Consider the following 27,733-nt stretch of genomic DNA (forward strand, 5'->3'; position numbering starts at 1 on the left):
AACAAGCTGTTGGCGCCGCTGTTTTTGAAGCCTACTAGGGGGATATGGTCGCCGCTTTATCTTGGAGGGATCGGGCGCTCCTAGGCTCCTAGAGGCCGGACTGCGGGCCGAGGCTGCCCGGAAGCGGCAGAGCCTGGGCCGGGGTCCAGGCCTGGCCCGGCACCCGGCTGTGTAAGGGCAGGTGGAGCCGCTCCCCGGGTTGGCTGGTCACGTACACCTCCGTGCGCGCTCACACTGTGCGGTTAGCGTGGGGTGACCAGAACGTGAAGCGCGTGCCGGCCTCGACTCAGTGGAACTGCTGAGATTTCTGTTGCCTTCTAGTGACGGACCCCTCCCCCCCCGGGGGGGCGGCGGGGAAACTCCCTCCGCTAGAGCAGGGCACCAGAAGCAGCGCGGGACCCAGAGCCCAGAGCCGCTTGTGAACGCCACCGGCTGGGCTGGAGCCGCTTCCTGAGACCTGAGCCGCAGGCCCACGTGTCCACAGTGTCTAGAGGTCCACCAGGTCACCCTTAGCCCTTACAGCACTGGTGGCTCTAAACAGCCCACCTGACTTAGGCCCACACTCCCCATGGTTGCTAGGTCCACTGTTTGTCAAAGCGATACCTGGGCAGCTGTATTAGGACAGATGTGACTGGATTAGGCCGTCTCCACGCCCCCCAGAGACGGTCTGTCCCGCACAGCTGCTGCGCCGGATCACTGGGAGCAGGCGTCCCGAGGCTGGTGTCGGGCCGCTCTCCCGCCTTTGGCTCTGCTCGCGGCCGTGTCTCCTCTACACAACACCGGCCCCAGTCTGAGTTAGTGATACTCTGCTTGAGGTCTTGTCAGTTTTGGTGGGTTTTATTTATTTATTTATTTAGGTCTCAGAATTACTGGCGCTTTTAAATAGACATTAAGCTAATCATTTCTCACCATAATTTAGTTGGTCATTCTTTTTAAAATTGTGTTTTTATTGAAGAGATGGGGTTAGGAGGGAGATGAAGAGACAGAGCTCCTCCCCACTGGCTCACTTCCCTGATGCCCTCACAGCTGGGCTGGGTGGACGCCAGCTCTCCATGTAGTTGGGAGACCCAGGTGCTCTGACATCACTGCTGCCTCCCAGGGTGTGCATTAACAGGAAGTTGGAATCAGTAGCAGTCAGGACTCGAACCCAGGCACCCTGACAGGGGGTGTGAGTAGCCCAGCCAGCAGTGTAATCTAGGCCAAATGCCAGCTGTGGCCATTCTTCTTGTTACACCAACCAAAATTCAGCATCTTTCCATTTGTTTTTAGTTTGTTGTGGGTAGAGGAAAATTTTCAGTTTTAATATTTTCCATTTAGTTAGATTTAGCAAAAGTGCGTATGTGTGTGCGTGCGTGTGTGCAGGAGACAAAGATTAAGCCCTGTTCCTAGGGTATAGAGAATGCAAAAAAAATAACACGCTAATTAAAGTGAAAGGCCAGGGGCCGGCGCTGTGGTGCAGCGCCTGTGGCACCGGCATCCTATATGGGCCTCTCCCCTTCCCCTCTCTCTCTGTCTCTCTGTCTCTGTCTCTCTCTGTCTCTCTGTAATTCTGCCTTTCAAATAAATAAACAAATCTTAAAAAAACAGTCCAGAGTCAAGTGTTTCAAGGACCAAGAGCTAGAACGTGACCCACCGTGTCCCTCGGCAGCGTGCCCTCCCCTCACTAACTCTTTAACAACACCTGCAGTGCTGCCTGTTCCCCACCGGGGCTTCTTTCCTTAGATGGGCTCCTTTCTAATGTTCCTCAAACGTCTTTGTCACTCATCTCCACCTGAAGCTCTGCAAGTGCAGGGGATTTTTTTTTTTTACCCAAGAACTCCATTATGAAATAGTCACACAGGAAAGCTGAGAGACTTCTGTATTAAGCATCGGTGTGTTTGCTACTAAACTCTACAATTAACACTGTACTGTTCTCAGTTTCCACAAGCAAGTCCTAAGATTGCTTTCTAGGCATTGTAATGCATGTGTTTATGCCAACTAAGATTATTCAATGAGGGAGAAAGTGATGATTCAAAAGAGAAAGATGATAACCACGAGGGAGCTGAGGAGACAGGAAGCAAAGCACAAGGGGGGCCTGCCTATGGTGCTTTGCTACTAAAAATCCTCCGAAGTCTAACTTTTCTTCTCAGAAAGTTCAATTCAGTACTCTTCACTCTGGCAACAGGATTCCAACCTTAAACCACCTTCCTGGATAGGCTCTACGTTCTGCCCAGGCTGTGTCACAAATAGTCTTTGACAAACCTCAGAACAAATATCCTTCACACTTTGAGCCCAACTCAAATGCTATGTCTTCTAGACAACCTTCCCAGATAGCATCTCCTCCCACTCGTACCTCCTTGTGATTTATTTTCTTTGTTTAAAGTTTCACAAAGTGTTGTTTGGCTTTTCATTTTATTTTTTTAAAATATTTTTTATTTATTTATTTGAGAGGTAGAGTTACAGTGAGAGGGAGAGACAGAGAGAGGTCTTCTGTCCACTGGTTCACTCCCTAAATGGCCGCAACGGCCAGAGCTGCGCCAATCCAGAGCCAGGAGCTTCCTCCTGGTCTCCCACGTGGGTGCAGGGTCCCAAGAACTTGGGCCATCTTCTACTGCTTCCCCAGGCCACAGCAGAGAGCTGGATCAGAAGTGGAACAGCCAGGACTTGAACCAGCACCCATATGGGATGCCAGCACTGCAGGCAGTGGCTTTACCCGCTACACCACAGTGCCTGCCCCTGGACTCTAAGAGTTGTTGATTTCCTCTCCTCTACCTTTACCAAAAAAATAAACCTGTTACTTCATAGGTCTTTACCAGGACAGGAAGGGGCGCCAATCACTCATTTAAAACTTTTTTTCAAATTTTTTAATAAATTTTATTTATTTATTTATTTTTTGACAGAGTGGACAGTGAGAGAGACAGAGAGAAAGGTCTTCCTTTTGCCGTTGGTTCACCCTCCAATGGCCGCTGTGGCTGGCACGCTGCAGCCGGCGCACCGTGCTGATCCGAAGGCAGGAGCCAGATGCTTCTCCTGGTCTCCCATGGGGTGCAGGGTCCAAGGACCCGGCCATCCTCCACTGCACTCCTGGGCCATAGCAGAGAGCTGGCCTGGAAGAGGAGCAACCGGGACAGAATCCGGCGCCCCGACCGAGACTAGAACCTGGTGTGCCGGTGGGTGCTACAGGCAGAGGATTAGCCTATTGAGCCGCGGCACCGGCCCAAAAAAATTTTTTTTTAAATTTGTTTGTGAGGTAGAGTTACAGACAGAGGGGGAGACAGAAAGGTCTTCCATCTGCTGGTTCACTCCCCAAATGGCCACAACAGCTGGAGCTGGGCCAGTCCAAAGCCAGGAGCCAGGAGCTTCTCCTGGGTCTCCCATGTGGGTACAGGGACCCAAGGACTTGTGCCATCCTCCACTGCTTTCCCAGGCCGTAGCAGAGAGCTGAATTGGAAAAGGAGCAGCTGGTACATGACCTTGTGTCCATATGGGTTGCTGGCGCTGCAGGCGGAGACTTAGTCCACTACACCACAGCACAGGCCCCCAGTTACTCACTTTTACAGACCAGAAGCCCATGAGTAATATTTGATTCTTTTTATTTACATATTTAATTTTATTTGGAAGGCTTAGAGATAGATCTTCCAAGTGCAGGTTCACTCCCCAAATGCACACAAACAGCTACAGCCAAAGCCAGGAGCCAAGAACTCCTGCTGTCCAAGCACTTGAGCCATCATCTGCCACCTCCCAGGTTGCACATGGGCAGGAATCTGGATGGTGGAGGAGCCAGGACTCCATGAAGCAGGCACTTGGATATGGGGTGTGGAGTCTCAGTGGTGGCTTCACCCTGTGTTAAATGCCCACCCTTCCTCTTCTGTACCCCGTGTCACTCATCCAGTAGTCTGTATATTCTATGGCTTTACCTCTGTATCCTGAGTCCAGTAGCATCTTGGCTTTCTCCATTACTGTAACATCGTCAAAACTGCTAGGACTCTGATTTCAACTATTGCTGTAACCCCTAACAGATGTCTCTGCTTTCATTCTTCTCTCTCAATCTGTTCTTACCGCAGCCAGAACAAATGTTAAATGTAAATCTATAAATTTGAACACACCCTAGTTTAATACTCTTTAGCAGCTTCCCATTCACATAGAATCAAATGCTTATTTCTTACTGCGATCCACAAAGCCCTTTATGACCTGGTCCCTGCATATTTTTGTGGTCCAATACCCTCTTACCCTGCATTTACCATGCTTGTGCCATAATTGCTTTTTGTTTTATTTTTGCCTTCCTTACATAAACCAAATTCATTTTCATTTCAAAGTCAGCATTTACTAGTCCTTCAATTGAGAATACTTTTCTCCTGGGTTCATGACTGCCACCTTGATGGTTTTTCTTCATCCTTTACAATTTCTGTCACAGCCAGTCTGTTAGCAGTCATTCCAGTTCTCCCTCCTCAATAATTCTGTTCTCTTCTCTGTATTGCCCTGCATTCACTTTATTTCAGACTCATTTCTTCCTGAATTAATGCAGGAACCTCTTAGCTGCATTCTCGACCTTCAGCCTTGCCCTGAATACTTTAAATTTGTTTGCCAGGCTACTCCCAGTAGACTCATCTGTATTCTTGTAAGAAAGAGTTTTTTTTTATTTTCTTGATGGTAAAAGATATTTTACCAAATTTAAGATGACATGATTTTCAGGTGATCTTTTCCCTATGTTTTCCTAATTCTCTATTACATCGTCTGTAGTGGCTGAATTTTTTAAAATTTGTTATTACAAAAGCTTTATATATATGTTATAAAAAGTTAGAAAATAATCAAGAAGGGGCCAGTGCCATGGCTCACTTGGTTAATCCTCCACCTGCGGTGCTGGCATCCCCTAGGGGTTCCAGGTTCTAGTCCCGGTTGCTCCTCTTCCAGTCCAGCTCTCTGTTGTGGCCTGGGAAGTCAGTGGAGGATGGCTCAAGTGCTTGGGCCCCTGTACCTGCATGGGAGACCAGGAGGAGGCACCTGGCTCCTGGCTTTGGATCGGCGCAGCGCCGGCCGTGGTGGCCATTTGGGGAGTGAACCAATGAAAGGAAAACCATTCTTCCTGTCTCTTTCTCTCACTGTCTATAACTCTGTCAAAAAAAAAAATCAAGTAAAAATATTCAGAATTCATAGTTATTCTAGTATGTTGGGACATAGCTTTATAGAAGCTTTTCTGTATAAACTTGAAATATAGTACATACTGTTTTCTGACTTACTGTTTTAGGGCAGCTATCTTCATCTTTTTTGGTAAACATTCACTTCATCTGATGCATAACTCAAATTCAAATTTCCTCAGCTGACAAAATGTTCTTTTAGCAAACCATATACCAACCCAGAGCCACATATTGTGTATTGTTACATCCATTCAGTCTCTGTACAGGGATGGGGAATCTTTTTCTACCAAAGGCTTTTTTGGATGTTTAACATTCATGGGCCGTACAAAATTATCAGCTGAAAAATTAGCAGGCTATAGATATATTGGATTTTGTGTCCCACCTGCAGTCACCTTGGCAGGGCCAGACCGAATGATTTTGCTGGCCATACATGGACTGTGGGCCAGATATTCCCCACCCCAGATAGCACAATCCATTTATCTATAACATGTTGAGGGACTGGCACTGTGGCGTAGTGGGTAAGGCCGCCACCTGCAGTTCTAGCATCCCATGTGGGTGCCAGTTCAAGACCTGGCTGCTCCACTTCCGATCCAGCTCCCTGCTATGGCCTTGGAAAGCCGTAGAAGATGCCCAAGTCCTTGGGCCCCTGCACACACATGGGAGACCTGGATGAAGCTCCTGGCTCCTGGCTTCGGATCAGCGAAGCACTGGCCATTGCGGCCATTCGAGGAGTGAACCAATGGATGGAAGATTCTTCCTCTCCCTCTCCCTCTCTATGTAACTCTGACTTTCAAATAAATAAATAAATCTTATTTAAAAAATCATGTTGAAAAATGGGGAAAGTTTTCTTACAGAACATTTAGATTGATCTAGTTGCTTCCTATGATGTCATTTAGTTTGTTCCTCTATCCCCTATATTTTTGTGAATTGGAAGGTATGAGGCATGGGCCATATAACTGACACTTGTGGGTTGATAGGCTGAATATGCAGTGATGGTCTTATAAGATTATAATGGAGCTGAAAATGTCCCACTGCTTTATGATGTGGTACCTGTCAGGTAGTCATCCTACTTGTTAAAAAAACAAATGTACAACAGTATGCCTTGTTACCTTGGTAGTAGCCTTATACATCTCATGCCTACCACACCTCTTGATTGCATCATTTTCTGCCGTTCTTGATTTAATTGTGTGTTGTGTGGGTTTTTTTTGTTCAGAGACCTAGGAGCAATAAGCCATGTCATATAGTTTACCAAATGTGTGGTAAACTACACTATTTTATTTATTTATTTATTTGGCGGATAGAGTTAGACAGTGAGAGAGAGAGACAAAGAGAAAGGTCTTCCTTTCATTGGTTCACTCCCCAGATGGCCATCATGGCCGGCGCTGCACTCATCCAAAGCCAGGAGCCAGGTGCTTCCTCTGGTCTCCCATGCAGGTACAGGGGCCTAAGCACCTGGGCCATCCTCCACTGTACTCCCTGGCCACAGCAGAGAGCTGGACTGGAAGAGGAGCAGCCGGGACTAGAACCCGGCGCCCATATGGAATGCCAGTGCCACAGGCAGAGGATTAGCCAAGTGAGCCATGGCACCAGCCCCGTGGTAAACTACACTATGTAGTTTTGTGTCAAGTATAGCCTGTGATGTTCACACAATGACAAAACTGCCTAATGACACAATTTTCAAAACATCCCTGTTAAGTGACACATTATTATTTAGAGTTGATAGATTATACATTTCTGGCTATACTCCATTATAGCTGATGCTGTTGCACTAATCACATCCTGCCTGGTTGTTTTACAGGTAGTTATGCTAAGGTTGAACTCTGGATGAGGGTGGTGATGGTTATCTTTTCATTGGATCTAGTCAGCTTGATCCAAAGTCCCTTGACAAATCAGTTCTTGCTATGGCTGTTACTGATTTAGTATTAAATTCACTTGTTTCTGATTTATTTCATTTACAGGATTTTAAATTACAGGATTTAAAAAATTTGGCTTTTTAAAGAATAAGCATGGCCGGTGCCGGAGCTCACTAGGCTAATCCTCTGCCTGCGGCGCTGGCACACTGGGTTCTAGTCTCAGTCTGGGCGCCGGCTTCTGTCCCGGTTGCCCCTCTTCCAGGCCAGCTCTCTGCTGTGGCCCGGGAGTGCAGTGGAGGATGGCCCAGGTCCTTGGGCCCTGCACCCCAAGGGAGACCAGGAGGAAGCACCTGGCTCCTGGCTTTGGATTGGCGCAGCGTGCCAGCCATAGCGGCTGCTTGGGAAGTAAACCAATGGAAAAGGAAGACCTTTCTCTCTGTCTCTCTCTCTCACTGTCCACTCTGCCTGTCAAAAAAAAAAAAGCAATGGATACACACAATTTAAAGGTCAAAACCATAGACCGTTAAGCAGAAATCTTGCTTCTACACCTATGTCAGTCAGTGTTCTAACAGGAAACAGGTAGCAGGAGGTGCTCTCAAATTAGGACAATCTGAGGCAGATTTATTTACAAGGGGGCTAGTTCCAAAGGTGGGAGAGAGCTGGAGAGGGGTTACAAGGATTGGAAGAATGAGCTCTGGGCTATCTCTAGCCCTCCCACTCCTCCCCGCACTGGCTCACAGAGGAAGGCACCCAGAAGGAACTTTGAAAATGTAGTGACCACCTTTGAAAGGGTACAGCCAGACAGGGTTCCCTCACGGGGAGGAAAGTATGGGAACAAATACCCAGACCTGGTTTTCCCTTCTTCATCCTCCTGCAGTGTTCCACATACAGCAAATCCAACTGGAGCTCTGTTATCTTCATAGAGATATTTTAAGTATCAAGATTTACTTACGGCCAGCGCTGTGGCTTAACAGGCTAATCCTCCGCCTTGCGGCACCAGCACACTGGGTTCTAGTCCCGGTTAGGGCGCCGGATTCTATCCTGGTTGCCCCTCTTCCAGACCAGCTCTGTGCTATGGCCCGGGAAGGCAGTGGAGGATGGTGCAAATGTTTGGGCCCTGCACCCACATGGGAGACCAGGAGAAGCACCTGGCTCCTATCTTCGGATCAGCACGATGCACCGACAGCAGCGGCCATTGGAGGGTGAACCAACGGCAAAAAAGGAAGACCTTTCTCTCTGTCTCTCTCTCTCACTATCCACTTTGCCTGTCCAAAAAAAAAAAAAAAAAAAAAAAGATTTACTTACGGCTGGCGCCATGGCTCAGTAGGCTAATCCTCTGCCTGTGGCGTTGGCACACCAGGTTCTAGTCCCGGTTGGGGCGCCGGATTCTGTCCCAGTTGCTCCTCTTCCAGTCCAGCTCTCTGCTGTGGCCCAGGAGTGCAGTGGAGGATGGCCCAAGTCCTTGGGCCCTGCACCCTATGGGAGACCAGGAGAAGCACCTGGCTCCTGGCTTCGGATCAGCACAGTGCACCAGCTGCAGCGGCCACTGGGGGGTGAACCAACGGCAAAAGAAGACTTCTCTCTCTCTCTCTCTCTCTCTCACTGTCCACTCTGCCTGTCAAAAAAAAAAAAAAAAAAAGAAAGAAAAAGAAAAAAAAAGATTTACTTACTTGAAAGGAAGAATGACAGAAATGGAGAGGCGGGGAGAGAGATTGGATCTTCCATCCACTGATTCATTCCCCAAATGACCGCAATTGCTGTCTGGACCAAGCTGAAGCCAGGAGCCAGGAACTCCATCTGGGTCTCCCATGTCAGTGCAGGAACTTAAGCCATTATCTTCTGCTCCCTAGGACATACTAGAGGGAGCTATAGCTGAGACTCAGAACCACACTCCAGAATGGGATGTAGGTGTCCCAAGTGGCCACTTAGCCCACTGTGCCGCAACACTGCCCCAAAATTTTTTAAAACCATCTAATGAATGGTATTGTTGTGTATTTGACGTGTGCACATGTGTCAGTGACCTGGATTCCTAAAGGTGGAATTTCGGATTTGGAATGTAAGGAGTGTAAATTTGTTAACCACTGCTAGTTTTTTCTCATTTTATATTCCCGCCAGAATTTGCAGAAGGGCCTGTCTCTCTTCTGCTTCATCAAAACAATGTTTTCAAATTTAGGATTTTTGCTAGTTTGGTGAGAATTGGTAATATAGTATTTTTCAAAAAGATCTATTTATTGGGGCTGGCGCTGTGACGCAGCGAGTTAACGCTCTGGCCTGAAGCACTAGCATCCCATATGGTCGCCAGTTAGAGACCCGACTGCTGCACTTCTGATCCAGCTCTCTGCTATGGCCTGGGAAAGCAGTAGAAGATGGCCCAAGTCCTTGGGCCCCTGCACCCATGTAGGAGACCCGAAAGAAGCTCCTGGCTTTGGATTGGCATAGCCTCGGCCATTGAGGCCAATTGGGGAGTGAACCATCGGATGGAAGATCTCTCTCTCTCTCTCTCTCTTTCTCTCTCTCTGTATGTAACTCTTTCAAATAAATAAATAAATATTGGGCAAATAAATATTTATTTGAAAGAGTTACACAGAGAGAGGAGAGGCAGAGAGAGAGAGAGAGAGAGAGAGATCTTCCATCCAATGGTTCACTCTCCTGTTTGCTGCAATTGCTGGAGCTGTGCCGATCCGAAGCCAGGAGCCTGGAGCCTCTTCCAGTCTCCCACATGGGTTCTGGGGCCAAGGACTTGAGCCATTTTTTACTGCTTTCCCAGGCCATAGCAGAGAGCTGGATTGAAAGTGGAGCAGCTGGGACATGAACTGGCGCCCATATGGGATGCTGGCATTGCAGGCAGTGGCTTTACCCACTACACCACAGCACCAGCCTTGGTAATATAGTATTAATTTGCATTTCTCTTATTATGAATGTTTTAACATTTTTCCATGTTTTGAAGGGCCTTTTTATGTTTTTGTCTGAATTGCCTTTACTGTGTCTTTTGCCCATTTTTCACTTGGGTTATTATCTCAGAAATCTAAATCTTTATAAAACATATTTGAAAAAGTTAATCCTAAAGTCCAGTGGTGGCTTCACATAGTTGTCAGCATGAAGTTCTCTCCTCTGATGTAGCATGTTGTGATCCTTGCCATACTTCCCCGCTGACCCCACCCTTCCATGCTCTGCTCTGCCCTGCCGATGTCGAACTCCTTGCCTTCCCAGGAGTGGTACTGTGTTCTTTTGATCCTTTGTAGAAGACCAAGCTGTTCTCTTTTCCCCTTCTGCAGACTTCTAGTAACGTTTAAAACCTAGATCAGCGTTACTGGAGCCTCCAGTCCCGAGCACCTGCACCTGCTTCTGCGGTGCCTTGTTCATTTTATCTGAGGGCTGAACTGTAGTGTGTTGCAGTTTCCTGCTTTTGGTAGAAATAGCATAGGCTTGGGAATCTGACATCATTTGAGAATCTCAGTTGTTTGAAATACCCATCTCATAGGATTTTTTGCAAAGACAAAACAACAGATGTGGGCACAATATGAGGTTCATCAAAACTTGATCACAGCCCCCACTGTAATCACCACTATATGTGGAAGAGTCAGAAGAAGATTATAACTAGTTTAAAGATATAACTGGCTTTTATTTGTGATCCTAAGATGAGCTTACATCTCATTCTCATAAAATAGAATGATCTGGACATTACAGGATGGTTGGTTTTGTTTAGGTGGGAACAAGTAAAAACAGTGGGAAAGCATATCGATTAACATCACTTCCCTGCAGGTCATTTTTCTTGTAAGAGTTAAAGTAACTTCTTCATTGTGCTGACTCAGGTAGACTGGGCCTTTTCTGATTGATTGATTGATGTGAATCTCATTTGCAGGAAAAACGGGTCTCAGGAAATTTACCTGCTTCCTAAAAGTTTGATTGTGTGGCACTTAGCATGAGTGACTCCACGCCTGATGGGTGATGATTCAGAAAACATAGAGTCAGTGAATTTGGGAGGACCAGAGGTCAGAGGTTGAAGAGAGTTCAGCAAGGAAGGATGACTTGACCCAGCAGACAGATGGTGAAGGAGGAGAGTGGGAGGAGTGGAGGTGGGATCCAAAGGGCCTTGAGGGTGATGGCTCCAGTGGTTGGGGCCTTGCCATCCCTGTGGAGAGCTGGATGGTGGTCCCAGCTGTTGACTTTGGACTGGCCCAGCCCCAGCTGTAGCAGGCATTTGGGGAGAGAACAAGTAGATAAGATTCATATTCTCTCCCTCTCCCCCTCCTCCTCCCCTGCCCCTCCCCCTCTCTTTCACCTGTTGATTTACTCTTTCAATGCCCATAATAGCAGGCAGGCAAGGTAGTTAATGTTTCCTGACCATCTTATCTGACTTTGCCTCTCCTACTTACCTTTTTTTTTTTTTTTTTTTTTTTACAGGCAGAGTGGACAGTGAGAGAGAGAGAGAGAAAGGTCTTCCTTTGCCATTGGTTCACCCTCCAATGGCCGCTGCGGCTGGCGCGCTGCGACCGGCGCACCGCGCTGATCCGATGGCAGGAGCCAGGTGCTTCTCCTGGTCTCCCATGCAGGTGCAGGGCCCAAGGACTTGGGCCATCCTCCACTGCACTCCCGGGCCATAGCAGAGAGCTGGCCTGGAAGAGGGGCAACTGGGACAGTATCCGGCGCCCCGACCAGGACTAGAACCCGGTGTGCCGGCGCCGCAAGGCGGAGGATTAGCCTAGTGAGCCATGGCGCCGGCCTCTTTTTTTAAGATTTATTTCATTTATTTGAAAGACAGAGTTACAGAGAGACGTAGACAGAGAGAGGTCTTCCATCTGCTGGTTCACTCCCCAAATGGCCACAACAGCTGGAGCTGAGCTAATCCAAAGCCAGGAGCCAGGAGCTTCCTCCAGGTCTCCCACGTGGGTGCAGGGGCCCAAGGACTTGGGCCATCTTCCACTGCTTCCCAGATCATAGCAGAGAGCTGGATCATAAGTAAAGTAGCTGGAACTAGAACCAGCAACCATATGGGATGTCGGCACTGCAGGCCAGGGCTTTAACCTGCTGCACCACAGCACCAGGTTACCCCCTACTTACCTTATTTCATTTCTAGTTTGTCTCCTCATGATGCTTATTACAATATGCTATTGTTCGATTATCTTTTTTTTTTAAAGATTTATTTATTTGAAACACAGAGTTGGATTTCTCCATCTCCTGGTGCTTCCATTCTCCATTCTCCAAATGGCTGTAACACCTAGGGCTAGACCTGGTCCAGGCTGAAGCCAGGAGCCAGGAGCTTTTTCCAGGTCTCCCATGTGGGTGCAGGGGCCCAAGCACTTGGGCCATCTTCTGCTGCTTTCCCAGCTGCATTAGCAGGGAGCTGGATCAGAAGTAGATCAGCTGGGACCCAAACTGGCGCCCATATGGGATGCTGTCATCACAGGCAGTGCTTTAATGCGCTGGACCACAGTGTTGGCCCTGATTTGTTGTCTGGCTCTCATGGTGGTATTACCTTCAGTAGACAGGGACAGTACTAATTGAGTGAATTTTGGTGAAGAAGTATTTATTTTTGGCAGATTTTAAATATTTTATTTATTTATTTGAGAGGTAGAGTTACAGACAGTAAGAGGGAGAGACAAAGAGACAGGTCTTCCCTCTGCTGGTTCACTCCCTAAATGGCCGGAGCTGTGCCAATGTGAAGCCAGGAGCTTCTTCCGGGTCTCCCATGTGGGTGCAGGAGCCCAAACACTTGGGCCATCTTCCACTGCTTTCCCAGGCCATAGCAGAGAGCTAGAATGGAAGAGGAGAAGCCGGGACTAGAACTGGTGCCCACATGGGATGCCAGTGCAGCAGGTGGAGGATTAACTTGCACCACGGTGTCGGCCCTAATTTTTGGCAGATTTTAAATAAAGATATATTGCTCAAATAGAATTTCTGTTTATTACTCTCAGACTTAATAATTCAATTTTATTCTATGTGTACTGCCTTATAGTAGCTTTCAGTATACAGAAGAGCAATTAGTCCAGAAGTGCCACATTTCTTACCTATCAGTTAAATAAGACTCAGCTAAATAAATTTGCAGCATTTTATCATGTTTTGTTTTTAGAAAGATCCTAAACCTCCAAAACCAAGCCATATTCCTAGTGACTGACAATATTCTTTCTTTGTTATTTCCCCTTTTCTGGCACTGAAAAGTAAAATAGTTTTTGGGTATGGCAGAAGGAATATGGAAAAAGGAAAAATATTAAGTAGGGATAGTAGTATCTGTATTGACCTACACCTTGGAAACTGTCTTGGAGCAAAGTGCTGGTTCCTGATTGGATAACAGATTTGGATTGGGGATCCCCAAGATTACCCCAGGTTTGATGATGCTAGGAGGACTCAGCAAGGTAAAACATGCATGGGGTGAAGTGTGAGGTGGCAGTCCACAGACGTTCTAGGAGTTCTCTCACACACTGGAGTCACATACATGCAGTTCCTCCAGCAGCCAGCTCACAATGTGAAACGTGACCTTCCAGGGAACCTCATTGATGACTTTGTGTCCAGGGTTTTTCTTTTGGAGATGGTCATATAGGCACCCCTGCCTAACTCAACCTAAAATCTCAGGCTCCTTTTCCTAGCAGTGCTCAGCATGAATCACATTGTTTGCATAACAGTTGAGGCACAGTGAACCATTCCTTTAATATATATTTATTTTCATCCACTTAAACTGCAGAGTGAGAAATTGATTTTCCATCCACTGGTTCATTCCCCAGATGGCCTGCAACAGCAAAGCTGGGCCAAGCTAAAACCAGGACCCAGAACTCCCATCTAGTCTCCATGTGGGTGGCAGCCACCCAAGTAGTTGAGCCATCATCTGCCTCCCAGGGTGTGCTGGATGGGAAATGAAGGATCCAGGACTCAAACAGGCACTCCAGTATGGGATGTGGGCATTACAAGTGGAAGCTTAACCTACTGTGTCACAGTATTCACCCCAGTGAGCCATCCCTATCAGAGAATGGTAGAAAACCTCTGAAAATTCAAATCTAAAGTCTCTAGATACCAGCCAACCTGGTAAGCAGAACTTTTTCAAAGGATTTACGCCTGCAATATAACTTCTGTAGCACCATCTCATTCTAATCTTGAATTTCTCACAGTCTTATTGTAGTCCTTAGGAAGAAACTGGACTTAGTTAGCCATCTTCTAAATGTGAGAGGAGTTGGTACTGCATTAGTGCTTTAGATGACAGTTTTCCTGTTTATAAAATGGGAATAACTGAAATTCAGAGTAAATGATTTGCCATGGGTAATGCCCTAAGGAGAGAGCTGCAGTTTAGATCCATGTATTTATATCCTTATATTTAGACCTCTTAATGCTATACACAGCTGCCAAGAACAAATAAGTGATTTATCTAAAAATTTTCAGTCACTTGATTTTAAACATTGACAAGATGGAGTGGGTTATTTAGATGTGTATTGGCTGTGTTTTGCTTCCATTGCCAGCCTGGTTCCTGGGGCTCTGGGAAGGCCTTTTGGCATTAAGAATGAATAACTTCTTATACTCTCTTTTCTTTAGGGAAGTCTAATGTAATGGATGCACTTAGTTTTGTAATGGGAGAGAAGACAGCTAATTTAAGAGTGAAAAACATTCAGGAACTCATTCATGGAGCACATATTGGAAAACCTGTTTCTTCTACTGCAAGTGTAAAAATTGTGTATGTGGAGGACAGTGGAGAAGAGAAGACATTTGCAAGGAGTATTCGAGGTATATATATATTTTTGGTAGACTTTATGCTATGGGTTATTTGATTTTTTTCAAGCCCTAAGTTAGGTTGTCTGTTTTTTCTTTGAAGTGTATGATTTATTATTCCACTGGTTCTTTTTTTCTCTTGGATAGCAAATCTCATAAGCAAGTAGTAGAACCTGTTTGATCCTCCAAGATTCTTCCTTAAGCAATCATTTTATGTTTAAACTTACCCCTGCTGTCAATTTTGTATCTGGCCATTTGGTTAAGATCAAGCAGGGCGTCCACTAGTCCAAGTGATCAACTTCAGTTCACAATTGATCACACTGATAGGTCTAAGAGTCAAAGGAATCACACAAACAAGACTAGTGTCTGCTAATACTAACTGATAGAATCAAAAAGGGAGAGAACGATCCAACATGGGAAGCGGGATACACAGCAGACTCACAGAATGGCAGATGTCCTAAATAGCACTCTGGCCTCAGAATCAGCCCTTAAGGCATTCGGATCTGGCTGAAGAGCCCATGAGAGTATTTTAGGCATGGAAAGCCAAGACACTCGGGGGGGGGGGGGGGAGAAGAAGAGCTAAATGAAAGATCTCTGCGAGTGAGATCACAGTGGAAAGAATGGGCCATCAAAGAAGGAGGTACCTTTTTCTGAAGGGAGGAGAGAACTTCCACTTTGACTATGACCCTGTCGGAATAAGATCGAAGTCGGCAAACCCAAAAGGCTTCCATAGCCTTGGCAACTCATGACTAGAGCCTAGGGAGATTACTGATGCAATAAACAAGAGTGTCAAATTGTTAAGTCAACAACAGGAGTCACTGTGTACTTCTCATGTGGGATCTGTCCTTAATGTGTTGTCCAATGTGAAGTAATGCTATAACTAGTACTGAAACAGTATTTTTACACTTTGTGTTTCTGTGTGGGTGCAAACTGATGAAATCTTTACTTAGTATATACTGAATCGATCTTCTATATATAAAGATAATTAAAAATGAAAAAAAAACTTGGTTTTAAATTGGAAATTGCATAGAATATTAATCAATTTTTTAAAAATATCATGTAGGATCTCTGTCCTTAATGTGCTGTACATTGTGATTTAATGCTATAACTAGTACTCAAACAGTATTTTTCATTTTGTGTTGCTATGTGGGTGCAAACTGTTGAAATCTTTACTTAATATATACTAAATTGATCTTCTGTATATAAAGAGAATTGAAAATGAATCTTGATGTGAATGGAAAGGGAGAGGGAGCGGGAGAGGGGAGGGTGGCGGGTGGGAGGGAAGTTACGGGGGCGGGGGAAGCCATTGTAATCCATAAACTGTACTTTGGAAATTTATATTCATTAAATAAAAGTTAAAAAAAAAAAAAGAAATACTGTCAAAAAAAAAAAAAAAAGGAGGGCGCCTACCTCAAATACAGAAAAGTCATAAAAATTCTTCCTGAGCATCTGTATGTTTTTTTTCTGCTTTCTTAGTGATGATTTGCATATTTTGACTTGTATATAGACAGTTTTCTCTACCTTTAAGTTGCTTTAAAAAAGCAACTTGAGTGAAATGTTTTAATTTGTATTATGTGACTTACTCAAGAATTTTTGGTTTCCTGAATAAGATTGAAAGTTGTTTATATATTTTTGTTTATATATATTTTGTTTGTCCTATGCTACAATTTTTAGAGTCTGTGAATAGGTGTTTTGGGTTTTTTTTGTTACTGTTTTCATTCTGGTCTAAAACATTTCTAATGTATAAATACTATCTTATTGATTGCCCCTAAATTCAAGCATAGATAATTTAGAAATACTTACTAGATACTTGTACCTTACTGTGTAATTTAAATATTTTACCATTTTATCACTGATATATTCATTGACTAGTTTTTCTACTTCTTTGGATTTTTAACTCAAAAGGGTCCATCTCGGCAAGAATTTCCTTGCCTGTCCTATCAAAAATTATAGCATGTTTTTCCAGTCCAGCTCTCTTCTGTGGCATGGGAAGGCAATGGAGGATGGCCCAAGTACTTGGGCCCTGCACCCCATGGGAGACCAGGAGAAGCACCTGGCTCCTGGCTTCGGATCAGCGTGGTTCGCCGGCCGCAACGCGCTGGCCACAGCAGCCATCGTGGGGTGAACCAACGGAAAAAAGGAAGACCTTTCTCTCTGTCTCTCTCTCTCACTGTGCACTCTGCCTGTCAAAAAAAAATTTACAGTATGTTTTTGTCTTACAAAGACATTTACATTCCTCCTTCCCAGTCCTTTTTTACTCCTTAGTAGTTAACCACTTTCCCACCCTGACTTATTTTACTTGCATATCATTTTTGTGTCTCTCTGACTAGGATATATGTTCCTTGAGATCAGAGACTTGTCTGTCTGGGTCACTGCTATAGGACAGTCCTTGGCACACCATAGATACTCAATATTCGATTGATTGTATTTACTAATATGTTTATTATTGTATAACTGGCCATTCCTATAGGAAAAATAATTTTGTTAACAGAGATACATCTGACACATATTTCCTATAACAGTCTTTGTTCTATTTTAGGGGGATGTTCAGAATTCCGTTTTAATGATGATCCTGTGAGTCGTTCTGTCTATACAGCAGAGTTGGAAAGGATAGGCATCATAGTCAAAGCACGGAACTGTCTTGTTTTCCAGGTAAGTAGCTGTTGTAGTTTAACTGATTCATGGTTTTCAAAATACATGACTACATTTTACCTGTTGATACGCTTTGTTGTTTTCCAAAGGGAACTGTAGAGTGTATTTCAATGAAAAAGCCCAAAGAAAGAACACAGTTTTTTGAGGAAATCAGCACGTCAGGAGAGCTTATAAGAGAATATGAGGAAAAGAAAAGAAAGTTACAAAAAGCTGAAGAGGATGCACAGTTTAATTTTAATAAGAAAAAAAATGTAGCTGCAGAGCGCAAACATGCAAAACTAGAGAAAGAAGAGGTAAGGTGTCCTGAGGACGGTAACCCATTACAACTTCCTGTTAGAATCGGTAGCTGGAGGCGTCTGTTAGTCACATAAGACAAATAAGCCATGCTATTCATTAAAGGTAAATTTTTCATGTATCTTCAACCATTTGTATTTTTCTTCACGAATAGGCAAAATATGCTTAACTACAAAAATGTCTGCTTTTCCCTACTGAAAACAAGTTTTGAAGGGTCTGTGTCTTATCTGCCAGAGGTGCTCAGACATTTAGATCTTGATTCCCCTTGAATTATTGAGGACCTGGGAGCTGGCTCTGTGGTGCAGTGGGTTAAGGGCCCCAGCCTGTAGTGCCCGCATCTCATATGGGGGCCAATTCCAGTCCCGGCTGCTCCACTTCCAATCCAGCTCTCTACTATGGCCTGGGAAAGCAGTAGAAGCTGGCGCAAGTCCCTGGGCCCCTGCACCTGCATGGGAGACCTGGAGGAAGCTCCTGGCTCCGGATTGGTTCAGCTCCAGCTGTTACAGCCATTTGGGGGAGTGAACCAGTGGATGGAAGCTCTCTCTCTCTGTCTACTTTCTCTGTAACTCTTTCAAATAAATAAAATAAATCTTTCAAAAAAAATATTGAGGAACTGAAAAATGTTTTGCTCATGTGGGTTATATCTATCAATATTACATTTGCAATAATTAAAACTTAAATTCAAAAATGTATTTTAATGATCCCTGTAAAACAGCCATTAAACTCATTACATATTAACATAAATAACATTTTTATGAAAAATAGCTACATTTTCCAAGAATGGGCATTTAAGCCTAGCTTTTTTTTTTTTTTTGGGGGGGGGGGTATGTGAAAAACAGAGTTACAGAGAGAGGTAGAGACAGAGAGAGGTCTTCTATCCACTGGTTCACTCCCCAGATGGCCACAGTGGCTGGAGCTGCACTGATCCAAAGCCAGGAGCTTCTTCTGGGTCTCCCATGTGGGTACAGGGTTCCCAAGGACTTGGGCCATCTTCCACTGCTTTCCCAGGCCACAACAGAGAGCTGGATGGGAAGAGGAACAGCTGGGGCTAGAACCGGCACCCATCTGGGATGCCAGCACTTCAAGCCAGGGCTTTAACCCTCTGCGCCACAGTGCTGGCCCCAAGCCTAGCTTTTTTTTTTTTTTTTTTTTTTTTTTTTTTGACAGGCAGAGTGGACAGTGAGAGAGAGAGAGAGAAAGGTCTTCCTTTTTGCCGTTGGTTCACCCTCCAATCCAAGCCTAGCTTTTAAGATGCACTCATTCCAATCAGAATGCCTGGATCCAGTTCCAGGCTCAGATTCCAGCTTCCTTCCAGTGCATATCCTGGGAGACAGTGGAAATTACTCATGTAGTTGAGTTCTTATCATCCATTTTGGAGACCTGTTTATACTCCCAGATCCTGTGTCTGTCCCCAGCCATTGTAAGCATTTGAGGAGTCAACTAGTGGATGGGAGCTCTCTGAGCTCACAAATTTTTAAAAGAGAAAAATAACTGGGGCTGGTGATGTGGCATAGGGGGTTAAGCTGCTGCCTGTGGTGTCCTGGCTGCTCTACTTCCAATCCAGTTCCCTCCTGGTGCTTCTAGGAAAACAGAGGAGGATGCTCCAAGTCCTTGAGCCCCTTTACCCACTCGGGAGACCCAGAGGAGGCTTCTGGCTCCTAGCTTTGGTCTGGCCCAGTGCTGGCTGTTTCAGCCATTTGGGGAGTGAACCAGCAGATGGAAGACCTCTCTCTCTCTCTGCCTTTCAAAATTAATAATAATGGGCCGGCACCATGGCTCACTAGGCTAATCCTCCACCTGTGGCGCCGGCACCCCGGGTTCTAGTCCTGGTCGGGGCGCCAGATTCTGGCCCGGTTGCTCCTCTTCCAGTCTAGCTCTCTGCTGTGGCCCGGGAGTGCAGTGGAGGATGGCCCAAGTGCTTGGGCCCTGCACCCACATGGGAGACCAGGGGGAAGCACCTGGCTCCTGGCTTCGGATCAGCGCAGCATTCCGGCTGTAGCGGCCATTTGGGGGGATGAACCAGTGGAAAAAAGGAAGACCTTTCTCTCTGTCTCTGTCTCTCTCTCACTGTCTAACTCTGCTTGTAAAAAAAATTAATAATAATGAAAATAAGTCTTGAGAAAAAAGAAAAATAACTATTTTCCAAAACAAATTAGTTAGGAGAGTGACATTGTTTTGCATTTTTATAATCTTAATGTCTGGCTTACCGGTGACAGCTGGACTCTGGTAAATACTGCACTGAAGCGTATTTATGCAGAGGCTTCACAGTTTAACCCCCATTGGCTTTCACACCATCAGTGCAAATGTCAACAAGCTGAAGAGAGCAAACAAACCTTAGTATTGTGAAAAATAGCTTTGCCCATGGGAACTCCCTACAGAGGTCTTGGGGACTCCTAGGAGGCCAAGGCCGTACTTTGTGAACGCCCTTCTTTGGCCGTAGCAGATGTCTTGTCTGTGGTTGGTAATTGTTGGCTTTTAGAGCAATCCTTTTCAAATACAGATCAGAGCCTCTTTCCCTTGTGTGAAACTTTGATGCAGTGCTTCCATTGCCCTGGTAATCTGGCCGGTTAACGGCTCTGGCTTTTAACTTCCTCTTCTCCACTACAACGTTGACCTTTGTTGTTTATTGAACACACTAAGTTCTCTCCTCTGTCCTGGGGCTTTCGCAGTTTCCTCGGCCTAGAAAGCTATGCCTGATTTTTGCATGGCTGGTGCTCTTTTACTCAAAGTATTTTTTTTTCCAAGCCATTTCCTTAGGCATTTGCTGTCCACACCCCCATTGTAAATTAGCTCCATCATGTACTATCATATTACCATGTACTGTCATTATTCTGTTTTTTAACATATTGCTGTATGAAATTATCTTATTATTTGTTTGCTCGTTTATTCTAACTGCCTTCTCCTCTGCCTGATTAGTGTAACTGAGATTGAAACTATGATAGCAGGAGCTGTCTGCCTTGTTCACCGTATTGCCAGCACATAGTAAACAATAACTATTTGAAGCAATAAATTAAAAGAGAATATCTCCCTTATTAGTGACATTTCTGCGTTTCTTCATCGTTTTGAATATGTATATATATCCTTGGTGGTGTTAGTGGAAAGGAATGGCTGCAGCCTAAGTCAGGGTCTAATAGTCACAGTGTTTTGAAAGAGTTACTGAATTTCGGGACTTAAGGGACCAGTGTCCCTGGCTAAGTCGCTGCTTGCAACACTGACGTTTCAGAAAGCTAGTTCAAGTCCTGGCTGCTCCACTCCAATCCAGTTCTCTGCTAAGGTATCCGGGAAAGCAATGGAAGATGGTTCACATACATGGGCCCATGCCACCCATGGGAGACCCAGGTGGAGCTCCAGCCTCCTGCCTTCATCCTGGCCTAGCCCTGGCCATTATGGCCATTTAGGGAATGAACCAGAAGGTGGAAGAATTTTAGGACTTCAAGTGTTACAAGGACAGTTTATGAACAGTCAGACTTCCTGACCATTTCTTATAACATCCTTGGAACATGGTTGTTTGCCTGTTACTTGGGACTACGTTGTTGATGATCAGGAGTACTCCTAATGAGGCAGCTCATTCTATTATGTCTTTATTAATAGTACAGGTATTAAGGAAATTCTTCCTATGACCTGTTCTATCAGTAGAAAGGTAAATTCCTTTAGCGGGAATTTTACCTGGTACCACTACATGTAAAATTGCTAAAGACATTATAAATCACATCGTGCTCTTCCTTCAGTTGCAAACACGAAACCTGATGTCCAAAATATTAACGGGCTGGTCAGACTCAGAGGTCAAGGCAGAAATAGGATTAGATTAGCAGATGCCACTTCGTCGTTCCTACCACCATATCACTGAGTATAAAATCATTTCCTGGTTTACTAGTTTGTAGATGTGTATCTAAAACCCTCTGTGAGGCCGGCGCCGTGGCTCACTAGGCTAATCCTCCGCCTTGCGGCGCCGGCACACCGGCTTCTAGTCCTGGTCGGGGCACCGATCCTGTCCCGGTTGCCCCTCTTCCAGGCCAGCTCTCTGCTGTGGCCAGGGAGTGCAGTGGAGGATGGCCCAAGTGCTTGGGCCCTGCACCCCATGGGAGACCAGGAGAAGCACCTGGCTCCTGCCATCAGAGCAGCGCGGTGCGCCGGCCGCAGCGCACCAACCGCGGCGGCCATTGGAGGGTGAACCAACGGCAAAGGAAGACCTTTCTCTCTGTCTCTCTCTCTCACTGTCCACTCTGCCTGTCAAAAAAAAAAAAAAAAAAAAAAACCTCTGTGAATAATAGTACTTTTGGTAAAAATATTGTTACTTAGTGACATAAAAATTATTAGAGACTTTTTGTTGGTACAATAGTTGAGTTTAAGGTTAGCTTAACTATACTCCTTTTCACTGCTGATGAATTGTGCTGTTTTATAGGCAGAACGTTACCAAAGTCTCCTTGAAGAACTGAGAATAAACAAAATCCAACTGCAGCTTTTCCAACTATACCACAATGAGAAAAAAATTCATTTTCTGACCAGTGAGTTAGAGCATGTGAATAGGGATTTGAGTGTCACAAAAGAGTCTCTCTCTCATCATGAAGACATAGTTAAAGCCAAGAAAAAGGAGCATGGGATGCTAAGTAGACAACTACAACAAACAGAAAAAGAATTAAAGTGAGTTTTGTTTTTTAAAAAAATAGGTATTACTGTTTGGCTTTATATAGATCATTAGAAAAAATAAAACTGTAAGTGACTCTTTGAAAGATTTTTTTACTATTGAAGTAAGCTTTTACCTTTGGAATACTTTTAGATACAGGGAAAAATTATTAAGATAATAAAGAGCATTCCTATACTCCCCTCCTTCAAAGTTAACTTTTTTTCCTTTTTAGATCTCTTGAAGCACTTTTGAATCAGAAGAGACCTCAGTACATTAAAGCCAAAGAGAACACTTCTCACCACCTCAAGAAGGCAGACATGGCTAAGAAATCAACACAGGACAGTGAGAAGCAGTGCTCCAAGCAGCAGGACGAAATAAGAGCCCTGGAGACAGAGCTGGCTGACTTAGACGGGGCATGGAAAAGTTTTGAAAAACAGATCGAGGAAGAAATCTTACGTAAAGGGAGAGACATTGAACTAGAAGCCAGTCAGGTGAAAAAGTCAACATACAGGAAATATTTTGCTTCAATTTCAGCTTTTCCCTTTAATTAAAAAAAAATGTAAAGTAGGCCGGCACCGCGGCTCAATAGGCTAATCCTCCGCCTTGCGGCGCCGGCACACCGGGTTCTAGTCCCGGTCGGGGCACCGATCCTGTCCCGGTTGCTCCTCTTCCAGGCCAGCTCTCTGCTGTGGCCAGGGAGTGCAGTGGAGGATGGCCCAAGTTCTTGGGCCCTGCACCCCATGGGAGACCAGGAGAAGCACCTGGCTCCTGCCATCAGAGCAGCGCGGTGCGCTGGCCGCAGCGCGCCTACCGCGGCGGCCATTGGAGGGTGAACCAACGGCAAAGGAAGACCTTTCTCTCTCTCTCTCACTGTCCACTCTGCCTGTCAAAAAAAAAAAATTAAAAAAAAAAAGTAAAGTATGACCTCTCTTTTAAAAGATTATCCTCAGAATTTCAATTTTGAGAATTTAAATTTTCAACCTGTTCTCACAACCCAGATTTAATCTTTAGATTGAGCTATTGTTCCTTCACAAAATGATGATATTATAACATTTCTGAGTTAATTTAAGTCCCAGAAATACTTCAGTAGCATTACATGGTATCATTCTGTAATAAAAGTTGCTATTTTTAAGGTAATCATTTTGTTTCACAATATAAAACCTTAAAAGTCAGACACATAATCAGTTGACAGGAAAGAAGTTGATTATGTGAAGTGATTTAAAGTGGCTACTAATGAATTAATATCCAGATTAGTATAGAAGATTGAATTATCAATATAGATACCCAAAAAAGTAACTGTTTCCATTTTCTTAACTAAATTTGTATTTTTTTCATTAATTTTATTATAACCTTACACTGTATACAAAATAATTATGACTATGTAAGTGGAAAAAAACACACCATTTTCTCTGTATTCTTTTTTGAGATGTTCTGACAAAGATCTGATTATAGCATTTGTTTAGAATACCTTGTTGCTCTCTCTCAACAATTTTATATATTTTCACATTCACATTATTTTACCTAGATAAAAGGCTAATTATGATCTTATTTCTATGAACATTTTATAAAATTACTTACATGCTAGTATAGGATATCATACAAAGAATTTCCTCTTGTGCTTTATAAGTGTGTTAATGGTGTTTTAATGCTGTCTATATAGCTGGAACATTATAAAGAACTTAAGGAACGGGTGAGAAGGAAAGTAGCTATAATGACTCAACAATTGGAAAAACTGCAATGGGAACAGAGGGCGGAGGAAGAAAGGCTGGCATTTGAGAAGAGACGGCGTGGAGAAGTTCAGGTACCTTGGGTTATGCAGTAGTGATTTAGAATTATTGTCGGCCGGCACCGTGGCTCAGTAGGCTAATCTTCCCCCTAGCAGCGCCGGCACACCGGGTTCTAGTCCCAGTCGGGGCACTGGATTCTGTCCTGGCTGCCCCTCTTCCAGGCCAGCTCTCTGCTATGGCCCGGAAGGCAGTGGAGGATGGCCCAAGTGCTTGGGCCCTGCACCCCATGGGAGACCAGGAGAAGCACCTGGCTCCTGCCTTCGGAACAGCGCGGTGCGCTGGCCGCAGCAGCCGTTGGAGGGTGAACCAACAGCAAAGGAAGACCTTTCTCTCTGTCTCTCTCTCTCACTGTCCACTCTGCCTGTCAAAAAAAAAAAAAAATTAGAATTATTGTCAGTGAGATATTAGCTTTTTGTGTTAACTTTCATTATATAAATTATATCAAATATAAGCAATTTAAAAACCTTTAGTTACCTCTTGATTTAGGTGCTGTTTTATGGTTCCAATGTAGAGACAGTGCCTTCATTCATGTGTTCAGTAAGTGTTTTTTATGCATCTGTATAGTGCTAGATAGGGTCTGAAGATACACTGTCTTAAATATATGTTAGTCAAGTAGGGTTAGGAGGAGGATAGAGAAAGAGAAAAAAAATAAGTATCCTCATGGAGGTGAAGGCGATCATTGGAAACATGAAGGACATGGAGCCCAAGAGGAGTCAGTCTCCATCAGGGTAACCATGGAGACAGTGTCACAGCAACACTGTGCTGGTCTGTCTCAGACTAGGGCAGTGCTGGCCTCCAGCCAGACTTGTTCTTCACTTGATGTGTATAATAAATTACTTAACTCTTCTGGGCTTTGATTTCATTTGCATAATTTGAGGATATCTATTTTACATCTTATAGCTATTTGAAGGTAGGTGTGACTGTATTATAGTGATGGACGTGTTGAATAAGACCAAAGGGATGGCCAGTGCTGTGGCTCACTAGGCTAATCCTCTGCCTGTGGCGCCGGCACCCCGGGTTCTAGTCCCGGTCTGGGTGCCGGATTCTGTCCCGGTTGCTCCTCTTCCAGTCCAGCTCTCTGCTGTGGCCCGGGAAGGCAGTGGAGGATGGCCCAGGTGCTTGGGCCCTTGCACTCACGTAGGAGACCAGAAGGAAGCACCTGGCTCCTGGCTTCAATCGGCGCAGCGCGCCGGCCGTAGTGGCCATTTGTGGGGGTGAACCAATGGAAAAAGGAAGACCTTTCTCTTTGTCTCTCTCTCTCTCTCTCACTGTCTAACTCTGCCTGTCAAAAAAAAAAAAAAAAAAACCACAGGGAGTGTGGCAGTGCACCAAGCATCTTGCCTCACCCAGTTGTGCTCGTGATCATCTTCAAAGACTAAGACTGAGGGGCGAGTGTTTGGCTTACCAGCTAAGTTACCAGAGACGCCTACATCCCAGAAAGGGTGCCTGGCTTCAGTTCACAGCTCCTGATTGTAGGTTTCTGCCAGTGCAGATCCTGGGAGGCAGCAGGTGATGATGGCCCAAGCAGTTGGGTAGCTGCCACATGATGTGGCAGACTGGAATGAGTTTCTGGATACTGGCTTCCAGTTCTGACTGTTGCCGGCATTTAGGGAGTGAACCAGTGGATGAGGGAACCTGTTTCTCCCTCTCCCCCTCTCTCTCCCCCTCTTCCCCTCTTCCCTTCTCCCTTCCCCCCCCCTTCCCTCTCTCCCTCTCCCCACCCTCAACTTCCCCTCTTGAATTAAAAAAAGAGAATTGGACTATAACATTATTATTTTGACACATTCAACAATAGTAATTCATTGTGTATTAGAATATTTGTGACCATCATTTTTTTTTAAATTTATTTGACAGGTAGAGTTATAGACAATGAGAGAGAGAGACAGAGAGAAAGGTCTTTCCTCTGTTGGTTCACTCCCCAAATGGCCGCTATGGCTGGTGCTGCGCTGATCCGAAGCCAGGAGCCAGGTGCTTCTTCCTGGTCTCCCATGTGGGTGCAGGGCCCAAGGACTTGTGCCATCCTCCACTGCCTTCCTGGGCCACAGCAGAGAGCTGAACTGGAAGAGGAGCAACCGGGACTAGAACCCGGCACCCATATGGGATGCTGGCGCTGCAGGTGGAGGATTAACCAAGTGAGCCACAGCGCCGGCCCGTGACCATCATTTCTAACAGCTGTAATGGGGAAATTGTTATATATATATATATATATATATGTATATATATATGTATATATATATATATATATATTTGATTTATAAATTGAAGATTTACAGGGAAAAAAACCTGATTGCTTTGCTAGGCACTTTACACTGATTAGCTTCATTTTAGTCTCACAACAGTGCAGTGGGAGTGTGTATTTGCTCTGATATACAGATGAAGAAACTGAGCGTGGCATTTCAAAATGACATCTCTAAAAATGGGTCTGACATCTTCCAGAAATAACAGTAGCATTATAGTGAAGGGTTTGTGTGTACTGTGTATGCACTGCTGTAAACCCAGTTATTTAAGAAACAACCTTGAGAGGTAATTGCTGGATTCTGAGCCTGGCTTTTTTCTTTTGTCTGATTCACTGCCTTGGTAATCTGAGAGCTTTTAAACACTGTCTGCTGATGACTCCAGATTTGTGTATGTAGCTCACACCTTGAGCTGCAGCCTCTCCATTTGGTGTTTTGAAGACATCTCAGATTCAGGTTCCAGACGGGACTCCTGATCTTCCCGCCCAAATGTGCTCCACACATAACCCTTCACAGCTGAAGTGATGACGATTCAGTCTTAACCAGTGGCTGACGCCCAAAGCATGGAGTCCATCTTTTATTCTTTTAGGAAATTTTGTTGCCTCTATATCAAAATATACCAAGAATCCAGTTGCTCCTCTCCATTTCTGCTGCTGCCACCTTGCTCCATCTCACCATCTTACTCAGCATTTAGATCAGTATACTGGACTAAGTCTCTCTAATTCCAGTTCTTGACTCCAACAGAGTGGTCATGCCACAGTAGCCAGAGTGATGCTTTTACTAGTCAACTTAAGAAAGTTGCTCCTTTATAAATCTTCCAGTGGCTCCCTACAACACATGAAGTTTAAATCAAAGCTCATAAATGACCCACATATACTACCTGATCTGTTCTCCTGCCTTTCCCCATTCACTTCTTGAACCCCTCTTTTTCTACTCTATTATTCTCTGTGATCTGGCTGTACTGGCTTTGTGGAACATATTCGACATATTTCTGCCAGAAGGCCTTTATTTTGATTTTCTCTGCCTGGAATGGGTTTTCCTAACATTCCTTCATTTTTAAAAAGTTTTACTTATTTATTTTAAAGGCAGACTGAAAGAGACAGGATCTCCATCGACCAGTTCACTCCAAATGCCTGCAACAGCCAGGGCTGGGCCAGACCAAAGCCAGGAACTGAGTCTGGGTCTCCCACATGGGTGGTAGAGACTCAGGTACTTCAGCCATCATCTGTTGTCTCCCTGATATATAAACCAGAAACTGGATTAAAACCAAAGTAGCCAGGACTCCATCCCAGGGATTAACTCACTGCACCACACGACCTGCCCAATTTCTTCATTTGTAATTCTATTGCCTTCTTGATGAGGCCTACCGTGACTTCCCTGTTTAAACTTGTAGTCCTCGCTGCACTTTGGCCTTCCTTTCCCTGGCTGTGTTTTCCCCATGGCATTAATCTCCTAACAAAGCATTTTTAATTTACTCATCATT

The 27,733-nt window shown here is 44.8% G+C and overlaps 1 protein-coding gene across 2 annotated transcripts in view; it reads left to right on the forward strand.

The window, feature by feature from the left end:
- The window catches only part of SMC1B (structural maintenance of chromosomes 1B), a 77,649-nt gene that overhangs the window by 991 nt on the left and 48,925 nt on the right, over positions 1-27,733 (forward strand). For both annotated transcript variants that reach the window (XM_062201915.1, XM_062201916.1), the window contains exons 2-7: positions 14,486-14,674; positions 17,199-17,311; positions 17,401-17,604; positions 22,008-22,246; positions 22,462-22,720; positions 23,890-24,030. In XM_062201915.1, coding sequence (XP_062057899.1) covers positions 14,486-14,674; positions 17,199-17,311; positions 17,401-17,604; positions 22,008-22,246; positions 22,462-22,720; positions 23,890-24,030 — 1,145 coding nt within the window. The remainder of the gene's footprint in view (positions 1-14,485; positions 14,675-17,198; positions 17,312-17,400; positions 17,605-22,007; positions 22,247-22,461; positions 22,721-23,889; positions 24,031-27,733) is intronic.

This window comes from Lepus europaeus, chromosome 10 (assembly GCF_033115175.1).
Source record: "Lepus europaeus isolate LE1 chromosome 10, mLepTim1.pri, whole genome shotgun sequence".
NCBI lineage: Eukaryota > Metazoa > Chordata > Mammalia > Lagomorpha > Leporidae > Lepus > Lepus europaeus.